The sequence below is a fragment of the Podarcis liolepis genome, assembly GCF_965112155.1.
Source record: "Podarcis liolepis genome assembly, chromosome: 11".
NCBI classification, from domain to species: domain Eukaryota; kingdom Metazoa; phylum Chordata; class Lepidosauria; order Squamata; family Lacertidae; genus Podarcis; species Podarcis liolepis.
The window spans coordinates 42,940,949-42,968,820 of NC_139565.1; the positions used below are offsets into that span (position 1 = coordinate 42,940,949).

The 27,872-nt window shown below is 44.0% G+C and overlaps 1 protein-coding gene across 2 annotated transcripts in view; it reads left to right on the forward strand.

The window, feature by feature from the left end:
• SLC38A9 (solute carrier family 38 member 9) overlaps positions 1-27,872 on the forward strand; it is a 44,754-nt gene that overhangs the window by 10,192 nt on the left and 6,690 nt on the right. The window contains exons 7-13 of one of the 2 annotated variants that reach the window (XM_083466039.1): positions 164-334; positions 3,298-3,357; positions 5,711-5,905; positions 6,964-7,071; positions 17,499-17,605; positions 24,839-24,952; positions 27,563-27,711. In XM_083466039.1, the coding sequence (XP_083322165.1) occupies positions 164-334; positions 3,298-3,357; positions 5,711-5,905; positions 6,964-7,071; positions 17,499-17,605; positions 24,839-24,952; positions 27,563-27,711 (904 nt within the window). The remainder of the gene's footprint in view (positions 1-163; positions 335-3,297; positions 3,358-5,710; positions 5,906-6,963; positions 7,072-17,498; positions 17,606-24,838; positions 24,953-27,562; positions 27,712-27,872) is intronic. The other variant, XM_083466040.1, reaches the window with a different exon arrangement.

Sequence of the window (27,872 nt, forward strand, 5' to 3'; positions counted from 1 at the left end):
GGCTTTTATTTCACTTTGTTAGGATGTTCAGAATCAATTGTTGAGAATCTGTGATATCTTAATGTTTAGGAATCTTCAGAATGCAAAGTATGTGTAAGCGGTAATGATTAGATTATTGAATTCTAGTATTAACTCTATGCTTGATGTGTCCCGTCCCCCCCAGCTTTAATAGATACCTCAACTTGGGAATTCCCAGATGTTTGCAAGTATTACTTTGGATCATTCGGTCAATGGTCTAGCCTTTTGTTTTCGTTGATATCCCTTATTGGAGCCATGGTGGTTTACTGGGTCCTCATGTCCAATTTCCTTTACAACACGGGGATATTTATTTATAGTAAGTGTGAACTTTTCTTTTCATTCCTTGCAGCTGGGCCTTGGTTTTTCCTACCTGGCAAATAATATGTAATAGTTCATAGCAGAACTCATGGCTGCATCTGTTAAAAGCTGTTTTGGTCTATGTTTCAGTGTGTGTAATTATGTGAGTGTTTATTGCAAGCCACTTTGGACACCGTCTGCTGTAGAAAAGTGTCATATACATAAAATAACTTGCAGTGCAATCCTGCACATGTCTTCTCGGGAGGAAGACTATGAGTTTTCTTCTTCTTATTTTTTGTACTGGCCTTGCTTGCACGTCGCTTTGAACAACAGCTGCCACATTGCCAGGTGCTCGGCTATGATTTGGCTTAGCGTTGTGTCTGAAACCAGACTTGTGGTTTGTCTCTCTCCAAACAAAGCATGAGTGGGCCAGGAACATAATCTGGTTGCAGCTCATGGTTTGTCCGAAGAGAGACAAACCATGAGCTCAGGTTTGGATGTAACGCTAAGCCAAGCCATGCTTTACCTTGAAGTAGCATGGCATCACGACAAATGAAGCAGCTGTGATTGTTTTCCTGTGCCCCAGAATGCTGTGCATTCCCCTTTAAATCATAGTTAAGGCTAACTGTGGTTTAAAATGACTTGCAAACCAAACCATCGTTGTTCATTTTTATAATCATCCTGAGAATATACTCAAAGGGCACTATAAAAATACTCTAAATAAATTTGCCCTTTAGAAAACCTGCTTATAAAACTCAAATATCACACTGAATAGACTATTACAGTGTGCGTACTAAGATCTCCGAGAAAACAAACTTTTCTCTGTATAAACAAATGCACAATATTTGAAATAAATTATTATAGTAGTGCCCTTTATTAAGGATGCTGATTCCTAGGAATCTCTTCAACATTGCACATTGTGGTGCCCTGGAACTAATTTAAATGTTATGAAAACATGCAGGTCCGTATATTTTTTGGCCATCTTTTGAGATTGAGCATCATTCTCAGGTGAGCTTCCCCCACCTAGTGCTCTCCAGATGTTTTGGGTTACAGACTGACTTGGGTTACAGTCCAAAACATCTGAAGGGCAGCAGTTTGGGGAGGCTGTTCAATGTTAACATTTTAATTTAAATATATCTTACATATATGCTTCTATATACATCTTAAATATGTTTCCATACTATCTCAGATGCATCATAGGAGTATATTTTAGAAGGCTGTTTAAATGGGTTTGGTGTTTGCACTAATCCTAAACATGTAAGCAAGTCTTAATTTGGCTTTTAGTAAATCGGAGTAGGCATAATTGGCTGATGTTTTAAAGTGGGCCACAGTCTTTCTTCATTGTGGAAACAGCAGGTGTTTTAAGCCATTTATCCAGCAGATGGCAATGTAGTTCACTATAGAAAGAAAAGTTAGCCCAGGCTAAGTTGCAGAATCACAGGTTTTTGGGTTTTTTAAAATGCTCCTTGGACTCTTGTAAGTATCTTTAAATAGATTACGCTGTTGTTTTTTAAAAGTTCTTGCTGCCTAATGATTGCAGAGATATTCTTGACAAAGTAATGACAAAAACACAAAAGGGTTTGGAACAGGCTTGCAAGTGAGCAGAGGTCTAGACATAATAAGAGCCAGCATTGCAGCAAGATCAGGCTCTTGTCCCAGGGCCCACTGATCTAGTGCAAACCTGATAGAAATTCCTTACTGCTTTCCTGAAACTTGGGAGACAAGCAAGGAAGGATGAATTGAGGGTAATGGAACTGATGCAAATGACATATTCTCATTGCCTGGACACAATTTTACTCTGAAAACACCAGATCCAGAAATTTTGCAGAGTGCTTGTAAGCATTAATTCTTTGGCTAGTTTATAATTTAAAAGTTGTATTTGATGTGAGACTTTTAATGTGGTATTACAGTATAAGGTTAGGAGAGAAGAGGTGGGGAGAGAGAAGGAGGGGTAGTAAACTTACTACCGTATTTTTCGCTCTATATGATGCACCCGACCATAAGACGCACCTAGTTTTCGAGGGGGAGAACAAGAAAAAAAATTCTCTCCCTCTCTGCCCAGCGCCCCTTCAGCGAAGCGGCAAGAGAAGCGGAGCCCCTTCCATTTCTCCTCCCGCTTTGCTGAAGGGGTGCTGCGCAGAGAGGGAAAGCTGTGCAGCGCCTCTCCAGCAAAGCGAAGCCAGGAGAGCAAGAGGGATCGGTGTGCACCGATTCCTCTTGCTCTCCTGAGGCTTCGGGCGGCTATCCCTGAAGTCACGAGAGCAAGGGGATCGGTGTGCTGCGCTCCGGAGGCTTTGCGTTGCTTTTGCCGAAGCCATGGAGCCTGCATTCGCTCCATAAGATGCACACACATTTCCCCTTAATTTTTGGAGGGGGGAAAGTGCATCTTATAGAGCGAAAAATATGGTAGTTTCCATTGGCATTGAGAGAGGTTGTGGAGGCCCAGGGCATGGTTGGTTGCCTTCAGTGGACTGCAGTGAGTTTTGTTTGCTTTTCATCACTCCACCCCACTGGCTTGCAATCCCAGGTCTAAGCTGGGTGCCCTTTTTCCTGACCTGGAAGCTACCTCTCCCAATTATTTTGTTGTGCTTACACAGAAGCAAGTGGGAGTTGCTGTGCATGTGAACCTCTCACTTCATATGCCCAAGGGCATTGTAAACAAGGTCCAGTGGTGGTGGTGAACATTGGCACAAATTCAGTGCTGTAGATCAGGGATGGGGAAGCCGGTGCCCTCCAGATGTTGTTGAATTGATTGGGCTTGATGGGAGTTGGGAGTTTACCAACATCTGGAGGAGTAGAACAGAACTGTGGGAAGGTTGTTTTTTGTTGTTAAAACCTAAAACGACACTGCAGCTTCAGAAATAGTAGTCCTCTGCATGTTGCTTTCAGCATGCATCCTGTTTGTTCCAAGATACACCTCGGAAGAAACTAGCTGCAGGGCTGAGATGTTCTTAAGTTGTTTGTCTTCCTTTCCCTCTTTAGATTATGCTCATCATATTAATGTAACGGATATTGTTCCTGGTACAAATGGGAGCACTAAAGGTGAGTTTCCAACCCCCCTCCCCTAATTTTCTCTCTCTCTCTTTCAATAAATAGTATTTATACTAAGATTCAAAGCATCTTTCAGTATTTTAAAAACATTATTTTAGAATATAAAGTAATGAAAGCAAACTGCTTAAAAGTGATAGATAAAATACAATAAAATACTTTTAGAATCAGAGGGATGCATCTCCAAGAGATTTTATGCAGCAGTTAGGTCTATCCTGAATGACTAACATTAACCAAAAATAAAATTGGCTGAAAATAGTAAAATATTGCAGAAGTTTCTTTCCCCAGGTTTATTTAAAAACCACATTAATAACAATCCTGATTGCAAATAGTAACTTCCAAAAACATAATTTATAGGGTTCTGTGTTTGCGTCAAAAGCTGTGTGAAAAATAATAATCAGTTTGTCACTCCCTTCCCCCTCAATCCAGAAAAGCGTTTCATGTGAATTGCTGCAGTACTGTCAACTTTCTCTCAAAACAGTAACTATTATGCAGACAATGGAGAGTAAACAGACTTGCAAAAATAACGCTGATGACTCGGTTGTGTCCATTGGCTTTTCTGAAACATGACCAACTGCTTTGTGCTTAAGGGCATTGTAACCGGCTTGGCATGCAGCCAGTGTGGGATGAAAAGATTTGCTCTAGGAAAATTCCACAGAATACTTAGTTAGACCACGCTCTGCACATAAATCACAGCTGTTTACTAATGACAGCTGCATGCATCAGACCCCAGAAATGGTAATCTTGTACTTCACAGGTCACTGACTAAGGTCACATGACAATAGCAGGTTAGAGTGCTTTAACCTGAATCTGAATCAATCACATCTAAAGTGGGTGGGGACAGATTGAATGAATAAAAGGAATGTGCAGGTGAGCCGTACTGAAATCCCTCCTTGCTGTTTACCTCTCTATTGTTGGCATCCTTCTGTTTGAAGAGAGGGGTGTGCCTCTGGGGGAGAAGTCAAACCGCTGCATTAGCAGCACTGATGTGACCTCCCTGGGCATAGCCTCACATAAAGCACAACCTGTTCAGGGATACTGTTGGGCCAGCATCTTAATTAAAAAAGGCCCTTAAACTGTGTGTTGGGTGCTTTGTTTGGCATGTTCTCATGTCAGCAATCCATAGTCCAGGAAGAAATTACACTGACATGTGAACGCTGTATACCAATAGTTGCCAACATTTTTGGGTTCAGGGGCACATGTGGAATTTTGAGAATGGCTGATGTCGGGGGTGCAGTGGCGTAGCGTGGGGGTGCGGGGGGCCCAGCCGCACCGGGCGCAACATCTGAGGGGGGCGCACTCGCAGCTCTCTGCCCCTATGGGTTAGGGGGCGCAAATTACTTGCCTTGCCCCGGGTGCTGACAACCCACGCTACGCCACTGCGGGGGTGTAGCTTAATGCAGTGGCATGCGGTCAGTGGGCTAGGTGGACCAGGCCAATTTACTCCTGGTAAATTAGAGCAGGGGTCAGCAAACTTTTTCAGCAGGGGCCAGTCCACTGTCCCTAAGACCTTGTGGGGGGGCCATACTATATTTTGAAATAAAAATAAAAATGAACAAATTCCTATGCCCCACAAAAAACCCAGAGATGCATTTTAAATAAAAGGGCACATTCTACTCATGTAAAAACACGCTGATTCCCAGACAGTCTGTGGGCTGGATTTAGAAGTTGTTGGGCCAGATCTGGCCCCTGGGTCTTAGTTTGCCTACCCATGAATCAGAGTACTAAAGCCTCATTCTTTTCAAAGCCCAGGTGGCGTCTGGCTGGCTTAGGGAGGCAGATGCGATGCTCAGGTGCGCAACTTTGGAATGTCGTAATGTCCCACGTGAGACGTCGCGCCATCTCAAGTTGGCACCTCTGGCCCTAACTGTTCCCTTATGAAAAAATTCACTGCATGCTACTGGTTTAATGCAAAATGGCTGCCCCCTGCAGAAGAGCAGACTTTCTCTGTCTTCTTAAGAGAAGCAAATTCCATAGATATTCCTTATATTGTTTTCTGCAAAGTGGGTGAGGGTGAAGAGACAACATACAGGTATTCAGCAGCCAAAATGGTCAGCTGTTTCCCTAAATTACGGACGTGGAATCTGACTCTCTAAATCCTGTTGGACTCAAGTTCCCATCAGCCCCAGGTAGCATAACCAGTGGTCCAGGATGATGGGAACTGCAGTCCAAGATCTGGAGAGCCACTGGCTGCCTTAAATGGAGAACCCAAGTGGGTTGCTCTGTTTATCCCTAAGTCACACCACAGTAGGCATCTTACTCATTTTGATGTTTCGGCTCTGATTTCCCCTCCTTGTTATGCTTTCCTTGAAGTAAACCACTGCTTGTTTCCCTTTTGGTTCTACAGTAATCTGCCCAGGTGATGCAGGCAAGGAAGTCCCAGGAAACAGAACCTGGGCGCTTTCTTCTACCGGTGATTCAGGATTTGAGGAATTTGAACGGCTATGGAGCAAATCGAAAACCGTCCCTCTTTACTTGAGCATCCTTGTTCTGCTATTGAATTTCAAGTCTCCCTCTTTCTTTGCCAAATTCAACGTCTTAGGTAGGCAATGATTTGACTGGAGAATGTACAGTCTGTGTTGGAGCAGAATGCCCCACAGTTACCACAAGACCTGAAATGTTTCCCCATTGGATATCCACTGTTTTCACTTAATCGGTTAGTCAATATTGCATCATTTCCCCTGAACTGAGGGCCAGGCTACACTTTACACAACAGATCTGTGATCAGATCTCTCCCAATGTCTTTTGTAAAGCTTAAAACATGGATGGGCAATCTTCTTTTCTGTTGAGGGCTGCTTTCTGTCAGGGATTTCAAACTCATGGTGGGCAAGACTGAAGCCAGCAGTGGGCGGTGCCAGTGCCAAAAGTAGGTGGGGTCACTCCTTCTCTTCGACCTGCCCTGCTAAATAGGCTGTTGGAAGATGGGCACATCGCTCTTCCAGTACATTTTTAATACAAGAAGCTTGTGTTAAAAGGCAACCAGTTCTTTTTATTTATCCTTTGCTCTTCAATAAATTCATTTCCCAGAACCTCAGGGTTTATAAATTTCATTCAGGAATTTTGTTATTTTCTCTCCCTCTTTCCCCCACCCTTTTACAAATTTCTTAGATTTAGAGCAGCCAATAATAATAATAATAATAATAATAATTTATTATATATACCCCGCCCATCTGGCTGGGGTTCCCCAGCCACTTTGGGCGGCTTCCAACAAAATATTAAAATACAGTAATGCATCAAACATTAAAAGCTTCCCTAAACAGGGCTGCCTTCAGATGTCTTCTAAAAGTCTGGTAGCTGTTGTTCTCTTTGACATCAAGTAAACTTGCATTAACATGATTTTCTGACCCCTCTCCATGTGTTCTCTTGTTCGAACCTGGCTGAATAAGATGCAAAGTAATTTTATCTCGGTTGCATTAATCTCAAAGCTGATTTGCAAATGAAAAACAAAACACAGAAAAGGGCAAGTGAAGAGGGAAGGATCGGAAGCAGGGGAGCTGTTTTGGGTTGGTCCAAGCTAGAGATCAAAAAGCAACACTTCTGCTCCTACTTAATTTAAATGTATCTGAGTGACTTGTGGTTTTCCCTCTTCCCTTATTGCAGGTACCGTTTCAGTCATCTACCTAGTTATCCTCGTTACTGTGAAAGCTGCTCTCTTGGGATTCCATTTAGAATTTGACTGGTTTAAATCAACCACATATTTTGTACCAGGTAAACTTTTTATATATATAAAACAGCCATCAGTATTGACTTTAAAACACTCCTTTTTAATCATCTGATAAGATGAAAGTGGTTTCGGAAGTATTCTTCAGCCCCTGTATATAATTCCTTTTGAATTGGTTACCAGTACAGTTCAGGCTACTATATCACTACTGGAATTAATTGCAAGAAACGTAGATTGAGTTGGAACAGTAGGGTGTAGGTGACCATTTATACACTGGTCATTTGCAATTTATAACAGCCATTAACCAAGGAGCAAAATGCTCAAGCATGCCATGCAGTTTAAATATTTTAAATGAGGCCTTTAAAGAAAATGGGGATTTTCCAGGTGTTGTCGGACTCCAACTCTCAACATTCAGGCCCTTGGCCATAGTGGCTGGAGCAGATGGGAACTGGAGTGCAGCAATAGCTAGGGGACCACAGCTTTCCCATCCCTGATAATAATTTATTGGACCCAATATCATTCTGTGGTGGCTGATCTCAATAATAACAGTAGTACTTAAGAAAAAGAAATTACCGTATTTTTCGCTCCATAAGACACACTTTTTCCCTCCTAAAAAGTAAGGGGAAATGTGTGTGTGTCTCATGGAGCGAAAGCAGGTGGGAGGCTCTGCTCAGCACTCCCTTTAAAGAGCTGCGCCTAGCGTGTGTGCGGCTCTTGGGGGCTTTTCCGCGAGGTGGGAGAAGGGACTGACAGACTGCCCTCTGTCCCTTCCCACACCTCCCAGAAAAGCCAGCAAGAGCTGCTGCCAGGCTCTGCTCAGCGCTCCCTTGTAAGGGCTCCCTTCGTCGCTCCTCCCGCTTTGCTGGGAAGCCAGCAGAACAAGAGGTACTGTGCAGCTATCGCTCTTGCTCTGCTGGCTTCAGCGAGAGCTGTGCAGTTTGCTCTGCTGGCTTCTCGGTGAAGCGGGAGGGGCGACGGAAGGGTTTAAAGCAAGAAAAACGAGAGCCGCTTACATGCTCTGTGCAGAATATATTTTTTTCTTGCTTTCCCCCTCTAAAAACTAGGTGCGTCTCATGGTCAGGTGCATCTTATGGAGCGAAAAATATGGTACATCAGTACCTAGTGCAATTCTTGTTGCATAATCCTTACAACAAGCCTGTCAGGAGGGCTGGTATGATCACCCTCTATTACAGGTGCAATAATTTTTGTGTAAGCAATGGAGGTTTGACTAAGGCCACCAAGCAAGTTTCATGACTGAACTGATTTCCCCTTCCGCCATCAAGTTGCTCTTTCATTTATGCTCTTAAGCACTTTGCTGGCACCAGCCCTGCAAACATCAGGCCACCCGAACTCCCGCATACACCAGGGCCCCATCTGCTTTGCTCTCACACCTGCATCCATATATGGCTTTTCCTCTCCTTCAGCTTCTCAGTTCTGCCAAAGGAGATGGAGGGGAGAGGGATTGACTACGGTATTTGAATGGGTAGAGAATTCCTTTCCTCATTTGGCAGAGTCTCAATTCAGGAAGGGCATCAGGTGGAACAAGGGCTGTCCTCTCCCCCCTTTTCTGCGATCCAGGCCTCTAGCTGTGTGGGACCAACTAGCCCTATTAACCTTCTTGCCCATAGTGATGCCTAGGATGATCAGTGTGGGGAGGAAGGAGAAGAGCTCCATCCAAGACTTGGCAACACTTTCAGGGTCTCCCCCATGCAGCTGAATCTACTCAGATGTGGGGAAATGGTTGCATAAGAAGCACAGCCCGGTCTGACAATTCCAGAGTGATTTCAGCACAGCATGAAGGTTGGGTTTTCTGGCCAGAGGCTGTGGGTGGGTTGACTTTTCCAGCTTGCTAGCACCTGGAGCTTGCATTGGCACTAGTCAAAATGCTCTTGAGGCCATTAGCCTCTTTTTCTTCCTCCAGAAGGCTTGTAATGAGGCATCAGGGACCTTCACTAGGAGTCTCATTCTGCTGCCAAAAAAAAAAAAAGAGCTCTGAAGAACTTGCTTTCTTCATGTGGTGTCTGATTAGAATTAGATACTCTTTTCACCTGGGGAATCGTTATGTCAGTTGCTAACATTTAATTAATTCTTGCTAGGGAAAGTAGAAACACCCTTTCTGCCCACTCCCCAGTGAATTTCAGAGGGGTTCAGCCCCACCCTACCCTGGAAATGCATTTGCTTTAGAGAACAGTTCAGCTGTTCTCCAAGTCACAATAGATCAGTCGTCATAAACCCAAAGAGAACTTCTGGCGACTGTTTCCAACACAGCTTTCCTCCACAGAAGAACACATGTGGAAAATATTGTACAGTGGTACCTCTGGTTGCATACTTAATTGGTTCCGGAGGTCCGTTCTTAACCTGAAACTGTTCTTAACCTGAGACACCACTTTAGCTAATGGGGCCTCCTGCTGCCGCTGCAATGCCGGAGCACGATTTCTGTTCTCATCCTGAAGCAAAGTTCTTAACCCAAGGTACTATTTCTGGGTTAGTGGAGTGTGTAACCTGAAGCGTCTGTAACCTGAAGCATATGTAACCCGAGGTATTACTGTATAAGAAGTCCCTGTCCATATTCTAGTGAATGAAACTAATTCTATTCCAACATCGTCTTCCCGCAAATGCCATTGTCATAAGTTTGTTTATCTGTAAAACTTGCATCCTGTACTTCTGTCAGAAAACCCCAGAACACCTGCTGCAAATACATACATAAAGCACAATAATAATAAAGCATCACATAGGTTGTCTTTTCACTGCAGAGGCTAATATTGCCGTCTTAAAAGCCTGCACAAAGAGCAGGTCTTCAGGGAGCGCTAAAAGCTATGCTGCGCCAAATCACAGTGAAGGGAAGGGCCATAGCTCAGTGAGAGAGAGCATCTGCTTTGAATGCAGAAGGTCCCTGGTTGAGTCTGTGGCATTTCCAGGTAGGAATAGGAATGTCCCCTATCTGAAACCCTGGAAAGCTGCTGCTAGTCAGTGTAGACCAGGCTTCCTCAACATCGGCCCTCCAGATGTTTTGAGATTACAATTCCCAGCATCCCGGACCAATGGTCCTGCTAGCTAGGGATCATGGGAGTTGTAGGCCAAAAACATCTGGAGGGTCAAGGTTGAGGAAGCCTAGTGTAGACATTACTAAGCTACATGGACCAGTCATCTGCCTTGGTTTGAGGAAGCTGGTACCCTTCTAGTTTTCAGAGGAAAGGCATACCACAACTGAGGTGCTCTTGCTAAGAAGGCCATCTTTTTTTTTTTTTTTTAAATTTTTATTAAGAAAAAATACACAGTTTACATTATATTACAAGTATTACAAGTACAAACATACAAAAAAAGAGTTCCATCAAAAAAAGAGTTCCATCAAGATAAAAAAGAGTTCCGTCAAGAAGACAAGAAATGAAAAAAGAAGAAAAGAAAGATAAAGGTAAAAAAAAAATAAAAGAAGAAGAAAAAAAAACAAAACGAAAAGACCAAAGACGCAGATACAGTTAACAGAGCTTTCATCCCGCTAAGAAGGCCATCTGATGGGCAGTTGATGCTGAGATTTCACCTAAGGAACTAAGGAACTTAAGGAACTACCAGCAGGATATCAAGTCATGGGTTAGATTATGTGTTTGGTTGAGGGGGGTGCATTTCTACAGATTTGAGGGGTTCCCCCCCTTAGAATTAGCACTATAAAAATTTTATGAGGTAAATAGCAGAGTTCCTCTAAGGAAGGGAAGAAAAGAGCTGTGTTAAATTGAAAGGTATTACAGGAAGAAATGTTTTAAATGGGGCAATTGAGGAAAACCAGACTAGGTGCTGCTGGTTGTGAGCAAGGAGAGTTTCTTTCTCATCTTAAGTGTGAGCCCCACACAAAACATCACATGAAATCTCGAGTCTCGAGAATAGTATCGAGATAGCAAAGCGTACCTATCCACCAGCTATCTCCTCCTCCTACCTGTTTGTAGTTATTCATTAATTTATATTTTTGTCCTGCTCTTCTACCAAGGAACTCGGGGTGGCATATATGGTTCCCCACCCCCACCCCCACCCACAAATGCCTTTTTATCCTCAAAACAAACCTGCAAGGTAGGTTAGTCTGAGGGATGATGACTGGCCCATGCTCACCTGGTAGGCTTCATGGCTGAGTGGGAATTTGAAGTTGTTTCCTCTGGTCCTATAATCCATTCCTCTGGTCCTATAATCCATTACTCTGCCCAATCATACTATGCTGGGTCCCTCAGCTGGCTTGCCCCATAACAAGATTGGCAGGAAGTGGATTGGAGAAAAGCCCTTTCCCCCTCTCAATCCACTCCATGGTGGGACGGAATACGTGAAGGAAATACCGTATTTTTCGCTCTATAAGATGCGCCAGACCACAAGACGCACCTAGTTTTTGGAGGAGGAAAACAAGAAAAAAAATATTCTGAATCTCAGAAGCCAGAACAGCAACTACACAGCGAAAGCAGTGATCCCTCTTGCTGTTCTGGCTTCTGGGATAGCTACACAGCCTGCATTCGCTCCATAAGACGCACACACATTTCCCCTTACTTTTTAGGAGGGAAAAAGTGAGTCTTATAGAGCAAAAAATACGGTAATTCTCTTATATTCCCAGGTTGATTTTTCTTATCTCTCTCACACATAATAATAATAATAATAATAATAATAATAATAATAATAATAATTTTATTTCAGTGTTCTAAAGAGGGTAAAAATTAGTATATGAACATGTTCCGCAAGTTATTTTTCTGGAGTCCTCCCACTCAGTTTACTTGGAGAGCGAGCCAGGACAGAAGCAGACTAGCCCAACTCCCTGAAGGCCACAGGGCTGCAGCTGTTGAGGAGAGAGAGGAAGCACTGCATGCCTTTGTTCTATTATGTATAAACTTTAGCACAGTTAAAATACTATTTAACAAATGCTTTCTCTAATCTACTTTCAGTATTCTTGTTTCCCGCCTTTCTCTCTTGTGTGTCTCAATATAGGAAGGAATGCTAAGGGGCTGTCTTCATGCAGGCAGTTGCCCCATGGTGGCCAATTCAGAGGCAACCGTGTGCACATAGCAAAGTTAAATATGTGACATTTATATTATCCCACCAATACAACCACCTCCTTTTTGTGGTTTCAGTTGATAGGGAGGCAGTTGGAATGCAAGAAAGCTGGCTTGTGCTGTTGTCTGTCACAATCGTTGTCTGTTAGGCTGTGCACTTGCAAGAGCTGATGTAATGTAGTGACCACATAATGTGCGCTCCCAGCTCAAATGCTATGAACTCGCTAAGCAACTTGCTCTCTTTCAGCCCCTCCCATTGAAATGGAAAGTTAAACTTCCAGTTTATGATAAACTGCTTCCCCCCCCCCCTTTGCGAAGCTCAGGGTGCAGCATAAATTAACCTGTCAAAAATACTTTCGCCTTAATCAGGAGAAATTTGAAATACTGATTTCTTGAGCTTACCATGTAGAAAAAAGGAGTTACAGTGACCCATTTTTTTTGTCAGTCATGTCCTGCTTTATAATTTAAGTTGTACATTTTTGTAACATACCACCATTTAGAGAAATAGAGTATTACAAAACTGGGCCAGATTTATTACTGCCCCATGTAACGGTAAGTGCCGCAGCTTTAAGTGCTTCAATACAGATGGCAGAACCTAATATGGTTCTGTGTTCCTTTTTTTTTGTATATTTTTTATAGGCGATGGACAAAATTCATAAAACTAAGGTCATTTCTCATTAAAAGCAAAAAGAGTTGCTGCTTGCTATAATGCAAAACATATGTAACTTTGACGAATTTGTAAGGAGTCCACGCCGAGATTCTGGATTTGCGCTGCTAGAGAGATGCGCACTTCTCTTAGTCCTCCTTGGTAAAGATCCAAATAGAAAAGATGCCTCAGGGACAAAACAAGAACAGTTGCAGACAAATAGCTTGTGTGGGCCACAGTGGCATGCAAACTCCATGGAGATGGTCCAGTTTGTGCCATATGCATATTCATACCTGAGAGAGTTCATTTTACCTGCAACTGCAGTTGCATCGATTTCAGCTTAGCTTGATTTACAATGCAGCACAGAGCTGTTCCCTGACAGCCCTCCAGATGTCCTTCGTCAGAAAACACTGCTCAGATTTTGCTGTTTACTGGCACACTTAATCTGTGAATGTTTATAGTCTGCATGGTTATCCAAACAGAGCAGGGTAGCGGGTGGAGGGAAGAGGGCTGGAGAATGATGCAGCTTTGATGAATTGTTTGTGAATTGGAACAGATGTCAAGCCAAGCAAACTGCATTTTGGTGAATCCAGATTTTTTTAACTTTAATCAGACCAGTCCTACAAACTTTGCAAGTTCACCCCTGGCATTCTGTTAGATCGTGGGTGGGCAAGGTGGCTCATCTTTCAACAGCCATCCCTGAATCTGAAGCAGGCAGGGCAGTCACCCCATGTTTCTACCCATTTTTATGAAACGGAAAGAGCACACTGGACACAATCTGCACAGCCTCTAGGCTAGGGCAACAGTAAAAAGAAAAGGGTGGTGGTGTTTAGAATAGTAGTCTTGGTGGCAGATTGGTGCATTATTCTGCATAAATTTCCTAGGTTGTTGTTGTTGTTGTTGTTTTCCAAAATACAGGCATTTTGTCAGTCAGTCTTTTAAAAATCGTTTTTCTGGGGGTTTTTTTTAATAAAAAAAGTATTAAACCATTTATTTATTTAAATAAGCCTGTAACCCATGGTACATCATTTTCACAATACAAATGTAGGGGGAGAGCAATCTTGGTTCATTTCACGAGTAGAAAAACAATGCCTCTTAATTATCCCAGCAGGATCAGTCCACAGAGTCCTATGGATGGATGGTGGAATCCCACAACCACCTTGTCCATTGAATAAAAGTATACCATTTAGCTCATTGTCCTCATACTGAGCTATTCTCAAAGCTCGGCTTGTTTAGTTAGTATTTCTGGCAAAATGCTTTGCCAGATGTAATAACACCCCCCCCCCCAAAGCAAGCCTGCAAAATGGTTACGGCATTTGTTGAAGGAGCTAGATGAGCACTCCAACACCCAACTAGTACAGCAAGGAAACGTTTAGCCGCAAAATTACATTTCTGTTACTCAGCAGTAAAAAACATAATTTTTAAAAGGTACGTAATATGAATTGGGTGGTGAGAAGAAGAAACTAGTTGGTGTTTTTGGCTGTTAAATGAGAAATGGAAAGGTGGCACTCACCAAGAAGCACAAAAAACAGGGGGATTAAGATTATTGATGGTTAAAACATGAAACAGAACTTCTGGACGTTAAAAATCCTTGTTTAAAAATACATGTTGGGTTTTTTGTTTTTTTGAAAAAAGGTTCATAAATTTGTGGCTGTTCAAGTGTTTAAAGCGGGGGTCAGCAAACTTTTTCAGTGGGGGGCCAGTCCACTGTCCCTCAGACCTTGTGGAGTGCTGGACTATATTTTGGGGGGGAATGAATAAATTCCTATGCCCCACAAATAACCCAGAGATGCATTTTAAATAAAAGGACACATTCTACTCATGTAAAAACACGCTGATTCCAGGAATGTCCCTCAGACCGGATTTAGAAGGTGATTGGGCTGGATCCGGCCCCCGGACCTTAGTTTGCCTACGCATGGCTTAAAAGTTTAGTGAACCTGTTGACATCTTTCCTCCATTGATCAGCATCCCCCTCTCAAAGCTTGCATTGGCTGTCACTAACCACTATGCCTGACACTAAGGCAGTCAAATTTCAAATAACAACCATAACCATAGCAGAACACTCTTGCAGGGATGGAATCATATTTTCCCAACATGCAAACTGGGTTTTCCTGGGGGAAAGCTATTTCCTTGTGATAGAAGTGCTTTGTTAAAAAAAAAAAAAAAAGAATTGTGCAGCAACTACATAATAATTTTGTTCCACCCATCCTCCATAGAGACCCTTACACTCAGGGTTAGTGTTTTGCTGTTGCCTACCAATTTCTGAACTTCAAAATTCCCATGCCTGAATTAGTGTCATTTTGCAGGCGGTGGAGTGGGGCGGAATAATATGACGCAGACCGTAATGAGCGGTTACGAATCCATTTGGATGATTCTTACTTTTAGGACAGAAAAGTTGAATTTAAAGTAGGCTAAACGAAACGTATTTTCCCCATGCATGTGTTTGTTGGTAATCAAGACGAAGGGAAAACTTCCAAGGGCAATTAGGAATACAGTATCCCGGAGACAGATGTGCATTGTATTGTCTTAAGAGAAGCCATCTCCTTGCAGTAATAAGTGCCAGGACAGAGCTTTATCGCATTTGAGCAAGGGCAGAGAAACAGCAGGAACTCTGAAACAAATGACCTTCTGCAGCTGACATCAAAAGCAGCAAGCTAATCCAATATAGAGCACAAATGCTTATTGGAAGGCATTTCTCTGGCTCCTCTCCCATTTGCCAAAACTGATTATATCCCACCCTGAACCCATTTGTTCCATCATGTAGATTGAACGGTGTGTTCAGAGTGGTAAATAGAACAGAGACAGTTAAAGGGAGTTATACTGAATATATGTGTCAGGGAACTGCCATCAGTACTGGAGGGGGAGCGCAAAAGCCAGAGGGATTCCAGAGAGCGTCCAGGGATCGGGAGGAGCAGCCCATCTTCTGGGGAAGAGAATCAGTGTAGCACCAGTGGAGAAGGGGGGCAGGTGGAGGAAGCGGCGAGGCGGTCCCATGACTCCTTGCCTGGGACCAGCGGGGAGAGTAGGGGTCCTCCGTTGCCCATGCCCTCCCTGCGCAGAAGGCTTTCGCGCAGAGATGGTAGGCGGAGACTAGGCGTCAAAGAACTTCTTTGCTGGAAGAAGTTTAAGAAACGCCCACTCACGGATTCTGCCAGCGATTGAGTCAGCCACGGGTGAGTGGCTGTCCGGACAGAAGAGGTTCACTTTGGCTGCCCAGCCAGGTGTTTGCACCCAGCCAGGGAGATAGGCACCTGCTTACACACGAGCAACCCCATAGAACCATTACAATATGCTTTTAAAAAAATGCTGCCTTGGACCTCCATATTGGAGGAAGAATGTAAGTTAGACATTCTGCTAATAAAAGGAATACAGGATTTATATTTAAAATATACAAGGTGTCAGGTCCATAAGTAATTCCCTGTTTCCCGTCACTAATTTCATAGAATCATAGAATTGTAGAGCTGGAAGGGACCACGACCCTGAGATTAATAGTCTCATGTTGTACGGATTATGCTATCAGTTTGATGTTAATTACCAACACGTTGTTGCAATGTGAGTGGATGGTATTCAAACCGGGGGGTGGGGGGTGGATATTAAACACAAAAGTTCCTCCCTCCTCTGCCCAAGATCAGGAATTGATGTTGGTTCAATGCATTCTCTCCTCATTCGTGTTCCCTTCATAACATACAGAAGTGTTTCCCAGAGTTTTTGAAAGTAACCCAGGATATCAAATCACTTTTCTCTAGTGGTTTCAATATTCAGAAGGACATATGAGAAAACATGTTTACCCAAGAACCATTCTTGATCTCATGGCACAGGATTAAAGAATTCAGTTTTCTGACATCCTTCAAGCCTTTGTTGCAATTCTAAAAATTAGAACGCTTTCAAGACTTTGTGCCAATACTGCTGCTTCTTTTTTGTAACATCTGAGCAGTATACCCAATAAAAACAGTCATGTTGGAGCACTGGTATTGCACATGTGCTATACTACACACACACACGTCATTCATAAAATTTTGTGAGACCTGACAATAAGCTTTCAAGTTACATTGAAAAGAAGTGCTTTAATCCCTGCTTCAGTAGTTCCTTATTTACTTCCTGCGCTACTGAATTCGGTATTTCATTTTTCACGATAGATAACTTTATTTTAGATTTTCTCAACTGTCAGAGGAGATTCAGGCCTTGCTCAGATGCAACAACAAAACAGGGTTTGTTTTGAGCCTTAAGGCTGGATGCTTCCTTCCCTACTCCTAAAATAATTAAAGTACAGACATACCTTGGAGGTTGAAGGAATCTGTTCCGGAAGTCCATTCAACTTCCAAAACGGTCAACTTCCAAGGCATGGCTTCTGATTGGCTGCAGGAGCGTCCTGCAGCCAATTGGAAGCTGCGCCAGATGTGTGTCTTCTGAAAATCGTTTGAAAACTGGCACAATCACTTCCGGCTTTCTATCGTTCAGGAGCCAAAACGTTCAAGATGTACAGGCAGCTGGCTTCTAAGTTTACACGGTATTCATTTATGCCAATGAGCTGCATCAGCACTCGGCAAATGGGTGGTTTGCTCAAATTTGTTAACAAAGCAATTGGTAAAGCTGCTTGTTTGATATGTGTTTGGCTACTACTGTCCCTCTTCCTTTTACCATGCTTCCCCCTTCAAGAAATTATTGACGTTTCTCCTATATGGCGCAGCTGGAGCCTTAAAATTGGCCACAGAACCAGGCCCAGGAATCAGTAAAGTGGGAGAGCAGTGGTACCTATTATAGTGGTGTTGGCAGCCATTTTGTTAATTATAATTTATTTTTGTTTCTCCAGAGTTCAGGACTCTGTTTCCTCAGCTTACAGGGGTGCTTACTCTGGCCTTCTTTATTCATAATTGTGTAATTACACTGCTTAAGAACAACAAGAACCAGGAAAGCAATGTAAGTACAGCACGAGGGATTTGTATCTACATATAATGAACCACTCTTGTATGAGCTGCTTATGCATACTAGATGTGATGTGCACAGATATAAAAGAACTTGCATTCTTGGTCCTTTCCCCAAGATTCTGCCCTGCTCCTTTATGCTGCATCGCTTGTGCGTATCTTAACCGTTGGCTGGGTGAATTGCTGGGGAGGTACACGCAGGAACAACCTGTGCATACAGCATTTGGCTACTGTTGGGGTTAGATCCACATCTGAATCCTGAAGTTAGAGCCATAAGACAGGGAGTGGCAGCATGCATATTATGTAGGTGAACGGAATGCCTCAAAAGAATTTGAAACGTAGATGGAACGTGTTTTCGTTTCACATGTTCTCTCGAATAGACAAAATGGCAGCCCCCAAACTAAAATGCATGAACTAAAATGGGTTGCAAACCTTCGCCAGGGTTTAACATGGGTGGCCGACTTATTTTGCTCTGAGGGCTACTCTTAATTTGTTCATTTGCATGAAACAAAGACACCCTGCATATCGTTTTCCTGAGCATGCTAGATAACTAATCTCCCCTAATGCGTGTGCAGTCTTCTCATTCTGAAATTATTATCCTCAAGTCTGGGAAAGTTAGCATCACTTCTAAAGATAAGCTGATATAAACAGCCAAAGAGTTGAAAAAAGCATTAGGAAATGGGGCTTTACTGCACTGGCCTTTTCCATACTTCAAGCGTATTTGTCATTACGACTCTAAGCTTTTTTCCTACAACCTTGAGTTTTAGACCATGGAGGGGAGGATTGAATTGGACGCTCCAGTAAGATGCACAAAAATATCTCAGAAGGTCCAGGTTGCCTGCAGTGATAGATCTGGTCTCCATTGTGAGCTACATGATCTTTGAGCTGAAATCTCTGGCTCAGATCTCAGCTCAGCCATAAGGTCACCGTATGACTTTATTAAAGCCTGCGTCTCTCAATCTGCCTCAAGCCCCCGCCCCCGCCCCAATCTGTAATGTGGGGATAATATTACTGCTTAGTGCTTACAGCACTTGAAGTTGCTGTGTGTGACCTAATGTGATCCACTAGTTTGAAACCACCCTTCCCACCATCATCAGTAACATGTAGATAATAATACTAGCTTGAGGTTGTTATGAAGGCAGCAAAAGATAGTAGCTGAGATAAGTGTGGAACATTTACTGATCAGGCCGGGTTCTTTTTCGCCCATGATGAAGTATGTTTGGTTTTTATCATTTATATTCTGAGCAAGCACCTGTTCTGATAAGTTAATTATGACTCTGGTTCCATTTGTTTTTGGTAATGCCCAATTCAATTTCCCACAAAAATTAGCATGGTGGGGAAATGGCTAGGTTTCTTCTCCTGGACATCTTTGTGTAATAATTATATTTTTTTAGTTGTATGAAGAAGTACTCAATTGCATGAGTCGCCACCTGAAGTCTTAAGTGGTAAAGTCGGATCACTTATTCTATTGTTTGCAAGAATTAGGCTGTTAGATGCTTCAGGTCTGTCCATCCCACGCCCCATGCCCCTGGTAACATGTTTAAACCATGTCTTTGACACAGATAAAATCTCTACCGTGTTATCCAAGGTCTCGTATGGTGGGTTTATTTAGCAAACTGAGCCATAAGATAGCCTTTCTTCATCATCCTTCTCTGTGTGGGGTGAGTGGGGAAAGATTAATCAATATAACAACTGGAAGAGTATCCCGTTAACATGCTGCAGGTTTGATAAGTGAAAATCACAGGTGTGCTCTGAAGTTGCACTTTTATACAGTTTCGTACAAGAGGATTTTATAACAATGATTTTGTTCTGTGCCAGTTTCTATGACATCCTAATGCCTCTTGAGGACTGGAACTGGAAAAATGATTGAACTGAGCAACAAAAATAAGCAGGAGTATAGAATGCCTTCCATACGTGGAGAAGCAAAAAAACCACTGGGGTCCTTGAACTTAGAAAACGAATGACTAAGAAGGGATTTGATAGAAGCATATAAACCCATAAATAGGTTGAAATGGATAAATAGGGAATGCAAGAGTTTGGTTGTTTTTTTCCTTTTTTCTTTGCTTTGCTTCATACTAGAATTAAAAGGCACCAAATGAGATTTATATGCCGCCAGTTCCAACTTCTCCACGCTTTGACCACACTGGCTCTTCTAACACTTTCATAAACTAATACTAACAATCAAATGACACAGTTCATAATCTGTGACACGGTTCTAATTAAGCTAGTGTGGGACAATGGTGAGAGTTTTGGAATAAGACTAGTGAGACCCAGGTTCAGATCCAGAAATGAAGATTACTGGGTGACCTTGATGAAGCGTTCTGGGTGACTTGGTGTAATCTGCTTCAAAGGGTTGTTTTGAAGATTAAATTAGATAGGAGCATGCCATATATTCTGGCTTCTCCTGCCTTCCCTCCATGGAGTTCATAAATATAATAAAACAAGCAAGCAGGCCCAAGCCTGTTTCCTCTGTCTGTTTCTTACATTCTTTCATACTCTTTAGTGATTTTGGCCAAATCCTGGAAGTCGTTGGTTTACATCTAGTCTGTGAAGCTCTCCCGGTCAGAGTTTCCGACTGTGTCCACCTCTGAGGAAAACCTGTGTGGCTCATGCCAATTTTCCTCAGTTGTACTTGTCATGGGGATTACAAACAGTGACTCACAGACCTTTACCAGCTACTTATTTCTTCTTCTCCTCCTCCTTCCTTGATAATATATTCTCCATCTTATAACAAGACAATACCTTCACGCTCCCTCTTCCTGCCAGGCCCAAGAGCCCTGTTTGTGGGGAAGGCATTAGGAGAATGTGTTCCATAACCACTGCAGGGATTAAGTGGGAATCCTGCGTTTTAAGGCTGCCTATGTATTCTTCACATTTTTATTCTCTTCCCCCTTCTCTTGATTCCATCTCCCAAGGAATGCTTACACAATGACTTGGGCCAAAGCCAGCGTTTTATGATGTGTTTGTACAGTTCTTTGCATGGTGGGCTGCTGATCTGTGTCTGGCGTTCTAGACGGTGACACAATACATTGTAATAACAACAGTCAAGGTCTGGTCACTCGGCAGGTTGACTCCTGTATCCTCCATCAGCCTTGTAATTTTAAACAGTTGCCCGTGGCGAAGAACAACGGCCTCCAGGCAACGAGGCACAGGCGCTCTTGCTTTCTCCACCCTGTCACACGTTTCCCAACTGCATTTCTTTCTTGTTTCTCCCACTGTTCAGCTGGAAACACAATGCTTGGGTGGCTTCAAGAGAGGTTTGGACAAATTCATGGAGGATAAGGGCGATCAATGGCTGCTAGCCCCAACGGTGATGCTTGGTCAGAGGCAGTACAGTGGTACCTCTGGTTATGAACTTAATTTGTTCCTGAGGTCTGTTCTTAACCTGAAACCATTCTTAACCTAAGGTACCACTTTAGCTAATGGAGCCTCCTGCTGCCACTACCATGTGATTTCTGTTCTCATCCTGAGGTAAAGTTCTTAACCCGAGGTACTACTTCTGGGTTAGCGGAGTCTGTAACCTGAAGTGTTCATAACCCGAGGTGTTTGTAAGCCAAGGTACCACTATAATGCTTCTGAGTACCAGTTGCTGGAAACCACAAGAGGGAAGAGTGCTCTTGCACTCAGATCTCGCTTTTGAGGGTTTCCCGTAGGCAGCTAAGTGGTCACTGTAAGAACAGGATGCTGGACTAAATAGGTCATTGGCCTGATCTTGTTGTGTTCTTAATGTCAAGAGAGGAAAAGAATGCTCTGGGATTAGATATGTGCAGATTTTATTTTTTAAAAAAATCAATTTCAGTTTATAATGTATATATTTTCTTACTGGTGATCTTATTCATACTTTTTTTTTAAATGCTTATTTTAGCCTCGACCTTTATTAACTACCATATTTTTCGCCCCATAGGACGCACTGGCCCATAGGACGCACCTAGTTTTGGGGGGGGAAAGAAAGAAAAAAAATTATTCCCCCCCCCCCAGGTGCAGGGCTGGGGCGGGGGAAGCCCGAGCTTCCCCCGACCCCAGCCCCCAGAACAGGCTGCTGTCCGCTAGCCGTGGGAGAGCCACGTGACTTCGCACGGCTCTCCCACAGGTAGCGGAGCGCTGCGCGAAGCCCGAAGCTTGGGGCGTGCTGAGCTCGGCGCGCCCCAAGCTTCTGGGTGCAGGCAAGCTCTCCGCTAGCCGTGGGAGAGCCGCGCGACTTCGCTGTGTCTCCCACGGCTAGCGGATAGCTTCCTGAAGCCTGCATTCGCCCCATAGGACGCACACACTTTTCCCCCTTCATTTTTGGAGGGGAAAAAGTGCGTCCGATAGGGTGAAAAATACGGTATTTAATGGGTATTTTAAATGTTTTGTAAATTCTGGAAAAAGAAATGTTTTATGACTCATCCTGTTCTTCTGAATTGTTTTTTAGCTAATTTTAATATTGTATTTTTGTATTGTTTTGACCAGCCCATAGTGAAGGGTGGATAAGAAATCCAATGAATACAGTGGTGCCTCGCAAGACGAAATTAATTCGTTCTGCAAGTCTCTTCGTCTTGCGAGTTTTTCGTCTTGCGATGCACGGTTTCCCATAGGAATGCATTGAAAATCAATTAATGCGTTCCTAGGGAAACCGCCTTCAGACCAGGTCCGGGGACAGTCTGTCCCCGGACCTCTTCTGAAGGCTGGGGGGGGGGGGACAAGAGCTTTTCTTCCCACCCCCAGCATTTTAAAAAACCCCGGGACAGCGGAGGACTTCTCCGCTGTCCAGGGTGATTTAAAAGCCCCTGGGAAGGCAGGCAGGGGGGACAAAGACTTTCGCCCCCCGCCCGCCTTCAGAAGGTGTTCCTGCCCCCGCCCCCCGCTTCGGAACAGCGTTCCGAAGCGGGGCGGCTGGGGCAGGTGTTCCCGCCCCCCCCGCCCCGCTTCGGAACAGCGTTCCGAAGCGGGGCGGCTGGGGCAGGTGTTCCTGGGCCCCCCCCCGCCCCGCTTCGGAACAGCGTTCCGAAGTGGGGTGGCTGGGGCAGGTGTTCCCGCCCCCCGCCCCGCTTCGGAACAGCGTTACGAAGCGGGGCGGCTGGGGCAGGCGTTCGCTGCCGACCCCCAGCATTTTAAAATCTCCCCGGGACAGGGGGAGATTTTAAAATGCTGGGGGTCGGCAGCGAACGCTTCGCTCCCGCCCGCCAGCATTTTAAGATCGCCCGGGGCAGGCGGGGGGGGAAGGCAGGCGGGGGGGGAGCAAAGACTTTTGCCCCCCGCCGGCCTTCAGAAGAGGCCCCCCGCCAGCATTTCCCTATGGGCTTTCGTCTTGGGATGCAAGCCCATAGGGAAATTCGTCTTGCGAAGCGCCTCCAAAACAGAAAACCCTTTCGTCTTGCGGGTTTTCCGTCTTGCGAGGCATTCGTCTTGCGGGGTACCACTGTAGTAGGAATAATATTTAGTAGACCTGGTGGTAGGCAATCATACCTCTGAAAATATATTCACTAAGCAGGAAATGTACTGTGATTGTCTTGTCAAGAGTGCAGGCCCATAGCTTCAGCTCTGCGTTCAGAAGGACTGAGGTGTCTCTAGTTCAGTGTTTCCCAACCGGTGTTCCGCGGCACACGAGTGTGCCGTGAGACATCGGCTGGTGTGCCGCGAGATGCCTGGAGGGAGGCGGGCGAGTCGGGCGGCGAGAGGCGGGGCGGCGGCGGCGAGGAGAGGCCGCGCCTCCTGTTGCTGCCTGGCGCTCCTCCTCGCAGCCGGCAGCGCTGCCTGGGCGCCTCCGCGCGACTCTGCCTCGCTGGGTTTGGTCTCCCAGCAGAGACGGGTCACACGCGCACCTCCCTCCCTCCCTCAGCCTGCGCAGAGGGAGAGCCAGAGAGAGGCATCGCTCCTGCGCGGCGGGAGAGGGAGCAGCCGGAGCGATGCCCCAAACGAGCTGAATTCCGAGCGAGGGACTGAGGGGGGAGGGAAAAAACTTTCACTTTTGTGCGTCCCTCCCGGCGTGACGCTGCGCGCTGACGTCACGGGGCGGGGCTTTAATGGTGGTGTGCCGCGAGATTTTTTTTCAGTAAACAGGTGTGCCGTTGCCCAAAAAAGTTTGGGAAACACTGCTCTAGTTAAAGGAACTCGGGTATCAAGACTCAGAATGACCCAGGATCAATTACTGAATGGACAATATCAGGCTAAATGGACTTGGTCTAAGCCCGCTTCACTTACGTCCATAAACATGCTTACATAGTCAGGGCTGCTAACTGAAAAACGTGTCTGAGGGTGAACTTCGACAGAGTTTGACAGCTTTTACCAGACACTAACAGACCCTGCTATCTTGTTTGATCTTTTGTTTAGTTTCTAGCTCTCATCATTGCAGAGGTATATTTAAAAACACGTAGGTGATGTTTAAAAAGGCATTTCTGTTTGGGGTTTTGAGGATGTATGCCATCTGTGGCTGTATATGTTTGTTCCTTGCTCACAGCCGCTAGTCAGTTTTTCCTAACTGTATACTCCTCTTCCCCATTACTGATCTGTGTTTTCTCTTGCTACTACCCATTGCTACAATAGCAAAATCCACAATAAATGAAGCATTGAATACAGTTGGACTGGACTTCCAATTAAACATGCATGGGATTGTGGCCTCTGTATGTATCCATCTCTATCAAATGTAAAATAAGCACATTTGCTGCTATGAGGGTAGTTTTTTAAAAAAATGATTAAAATGCACTATTTGACTCCATCCAAAGAGGTTTTTGTGGCAAGATCCGTTTGTGTGGTGGGTGCTTTTAACTTATTTTGTTTTGTTTCCTGCACAGCAACTCTCTTGTGCTCCTTGTACAACTGGGGAGCTCTCTCTCTGTGTGTTTTAGTGTTAGAAGCAGCTTCCAATAGGTTTAATATAAAAGTACAGACTTTTTTTTTTTACCTTCAATACAACTCCTCCCATCATGATTTAATTATTCTGTTAACATTTACCATTTCTTGTGGAGCTGTGTTCCTATTCTACATATTACTGGAAAATGTTCTTTTCTCAAAGTACCGTCATTGCATTGTATCCTCATAATACTTAAAATTAAGATGGAAAACAATAAGTCTGGTCTCATTTACCCGAATGGAAATAGGGATATTCAAATCATATGCTTTCATTAACTTTGGTGGTGGTGGGGATAGTTAATTTGAGAAAGGAGCTTCATATGACTAAAGTTCTGCCAAATTACGCAGTTTTGTCTTGGCTGATTCCCCCCCCCCCCCGCTTTGTTTTCTTTAACTGCAGGTCAGAGATCTTTCCATTGCCTATTTTCTGGTGGGTTTAACTTACCTCTATGTTGGGATATTAATCTTTGCTGCCTTTCCATCTCCACCATTATCTAAAGAATGCATAGAACAGGTAAGGAGGAACTTTATTGTATACTGACAGTATTGTAAGGTGCATAGAATGGATATTGCTGCTTTCCTTGTTCTTTTTAGTTCCCTCTCTCTTTTCAGTTGATTCCAATCTCCCTAGCATAAACACTGCACACATTTGATGGCACTAAGCCAGAATTGTGGACACTGGCACACATAAAGCAACACTGGGTTTGTCTAGCTAAGGCTGCACTCATTTGGTGGGAAAACATGTTAGTGCGGAAACAACACTGGGTTAGTTTCTTTAACTGTGAACTGATTCTGGTGATTACATCTTGGCTTAAGAAGCTGATATATGAACAAGCCTTTTCCTGGCGTGCGGTTAGTTACCAGCTTCAGAGAAGCCACAATCTTTTTAAATCTTTTTTTAGTTATTTTTTCTTTGGTTTTTAAACAACAAGAACAAACTTCAGAACAGACATTCAATATTTTACTCTGATTAGCCTGCCAAAAATCCAGATTATAGCCCACATTCTAGGCAAGCCAGGGACTTAAACCACAGTCTGAAGTTTGTTTAAGTTCCCAGTTCAGATGAAATGGGACAGCATGGCACATTAAAACCTTTGGTTTAATTGTGGCTCATGGGAAGGGGAGGCAAGCATGGGCAAAATATTCATTACATGTCTCTGCCTGTTCAGGTGAGATATGATTGTCCAAACTGGCTCACTGTCTAAAGTGAGACAAGAGTTCCTAGCAGTAGGTCGAGTTTTATATGGGCACCTGCAGCTGCATATCCAGGAACAAATCAAATAATCATAGAATTGGTAGGTACCACAAGGGTTGTCTAGTCCAACCGCCTGCAATGCAGGAATCCAAAACAATACTGTCTCTGAAAATGAAAAAGTCAACAGAGGGAATATTAAGGGGAAGTTCAAAATAGGAGGACTATTGCTAGTCACTATGTGATTTGCCTTAGCCAAGAAAATCCCTCTTCCTTCCTCTAAACCAAGTGTAAGACCTGAAGTCTGTAGCCTGCAGAAAATAAAGGGACCAAAATTCACTTGCATGGAGTTAGCATAATCTAGCCAGACATTGTTGGACTCCAGCTCCCATCAGCCCCAGCCAGCATGGCCAGTGGCCAAGGATGATGGTACTTGTAGTCCAAAATGTTTGCATGGCAAACTGATTCAGGGTTGCGGAAGACAGGTCTAGCCGTATCCATAGGTATGGTTTCAAACAAATATCTGAGGTGGTCAGGAATGGTCGGTTTGCTTTGGCATGGCTGCTGTTGTGTAAGCAAGACCATAACTTCCTGGCTTGTACCACATTTACAAGAAATTTCAAAGCAGGCAGTAGATAAGGATCTTGCCTCTTGTTTTGAGTTAGAACAGCCTATTCTCAGTAACACTCGCGGTGCCAAACAAATGGTCCCCAAAATAGCTATTTATTTGAATTCCCCTGCCATCTAGAAAAAAAATAAAGCTGCAATTTTCACTTTGTTTTTATTCATATGAAATTGCGATGCATGTATAGAGAAGATACAAGAAGATACACTGGAATGGTTTTGTCAATGTATATATGCTGTTTCTAATTCGATCCTGATTTGTGTATTGGGAGCTAAAATGGCAACACCACTACATATCTAAGTGCACTACATATGCCTCTTTAGCAGTTTAGTCATGCCAGCCACATGACCCAGAAAACTGGACAGATGCCAGCTCCTTCGGCCTGAAAAGCAAGATGAGTGCCTCACCCCATAATTGCCTTTGACTGGACTTAACCATCCAGGGGTCCTTTACTTTTTTTAAAAAAAGTACATATGTACTGCTAGCATAGCGTATGATACACCACTAGGACATCTATGGGCCTCGGAGTATAAGAATTTGCCCCAGGTAGTAACTGGATATTATGACCTTCTTATGTATGGGCTCTATATTCACTTTTTAAATTCAGGGAACTAAACTACTGTGACTAATTTGGTTATGTTTGGGGTGTATGTGTAGGGACGCGGGTAGCGCTGTGGGTTAAACCACAGAGCCTTGGGCTTGCCGATCAGAAGGTCGCGGTTCGAATCCCTGTGTCGGGGTGAGCTCCCGTTGTTCGGTCCCAGCTCCTGCCCACCTAGCAGTTCAAAAGCACATCAAAGTGCAAGTAGATAAATAGGTACCACTCCGGCAGGAAGGTAAACGGCGTTTCCGTGCGCTGCTCTGGTTCGCCAGAAGCGGCTTAGTCATGCTGGCCACATGACCCGGAAGCTGTCTGCGGACAAACACCGGCTCCCTCGGCCTATAGAGCGAGATGAGCGCATAACCCCAGAGTCAGCCACGACTGGACCTAATGGTCAGGGGTACCTTTACCTTTTTATATTCACTTTTTAAATTCAGGGAACTAAACTACTGTGACTAATTGGGTTATGTTTGGGGTGTATGTGAGTTCTGTTTGAGAGAGGGGGTTTTAGCTGGGGCATAAGCATCTCCAGTACAGGAAACCTAACAAATATGGATGACGATTGTAGCATAGCCTGTACAAATTGTATACATGAGAATGACTGCTGTTGATTTAGAAAATCCGCATTTGCATAATTGTGGAAGCAGGAGAAGGTACACACTATAACTTTCATTGTTGCTATCTTATTAGCCATTTTTTCTGTCAGAACTTTTTAGACAACTTCCCCAGTAATGACATCATGTCATTTCTGGCAAGAATATTCCTGCTGTTCCAGATGGTGACTGTGTATCCACTGCTTGGATACTTGGCACGAGTTCAGCTATTTGGACACCTCTTTGGAAATGTTTACCCAAGGTAAAGACAGCTCTCTTTGCATGCATCTGCCTTCTGCCTGACCACGATCACTGCCGTTCCTGGACACATCGCTGCGTCTCACTTGCATCCGTCCAGGCAATCATTTGGTATTGAGTAATAGTAGCTTCCTACTTGCAATCCGTCTGCAGCCCAGGATGCGG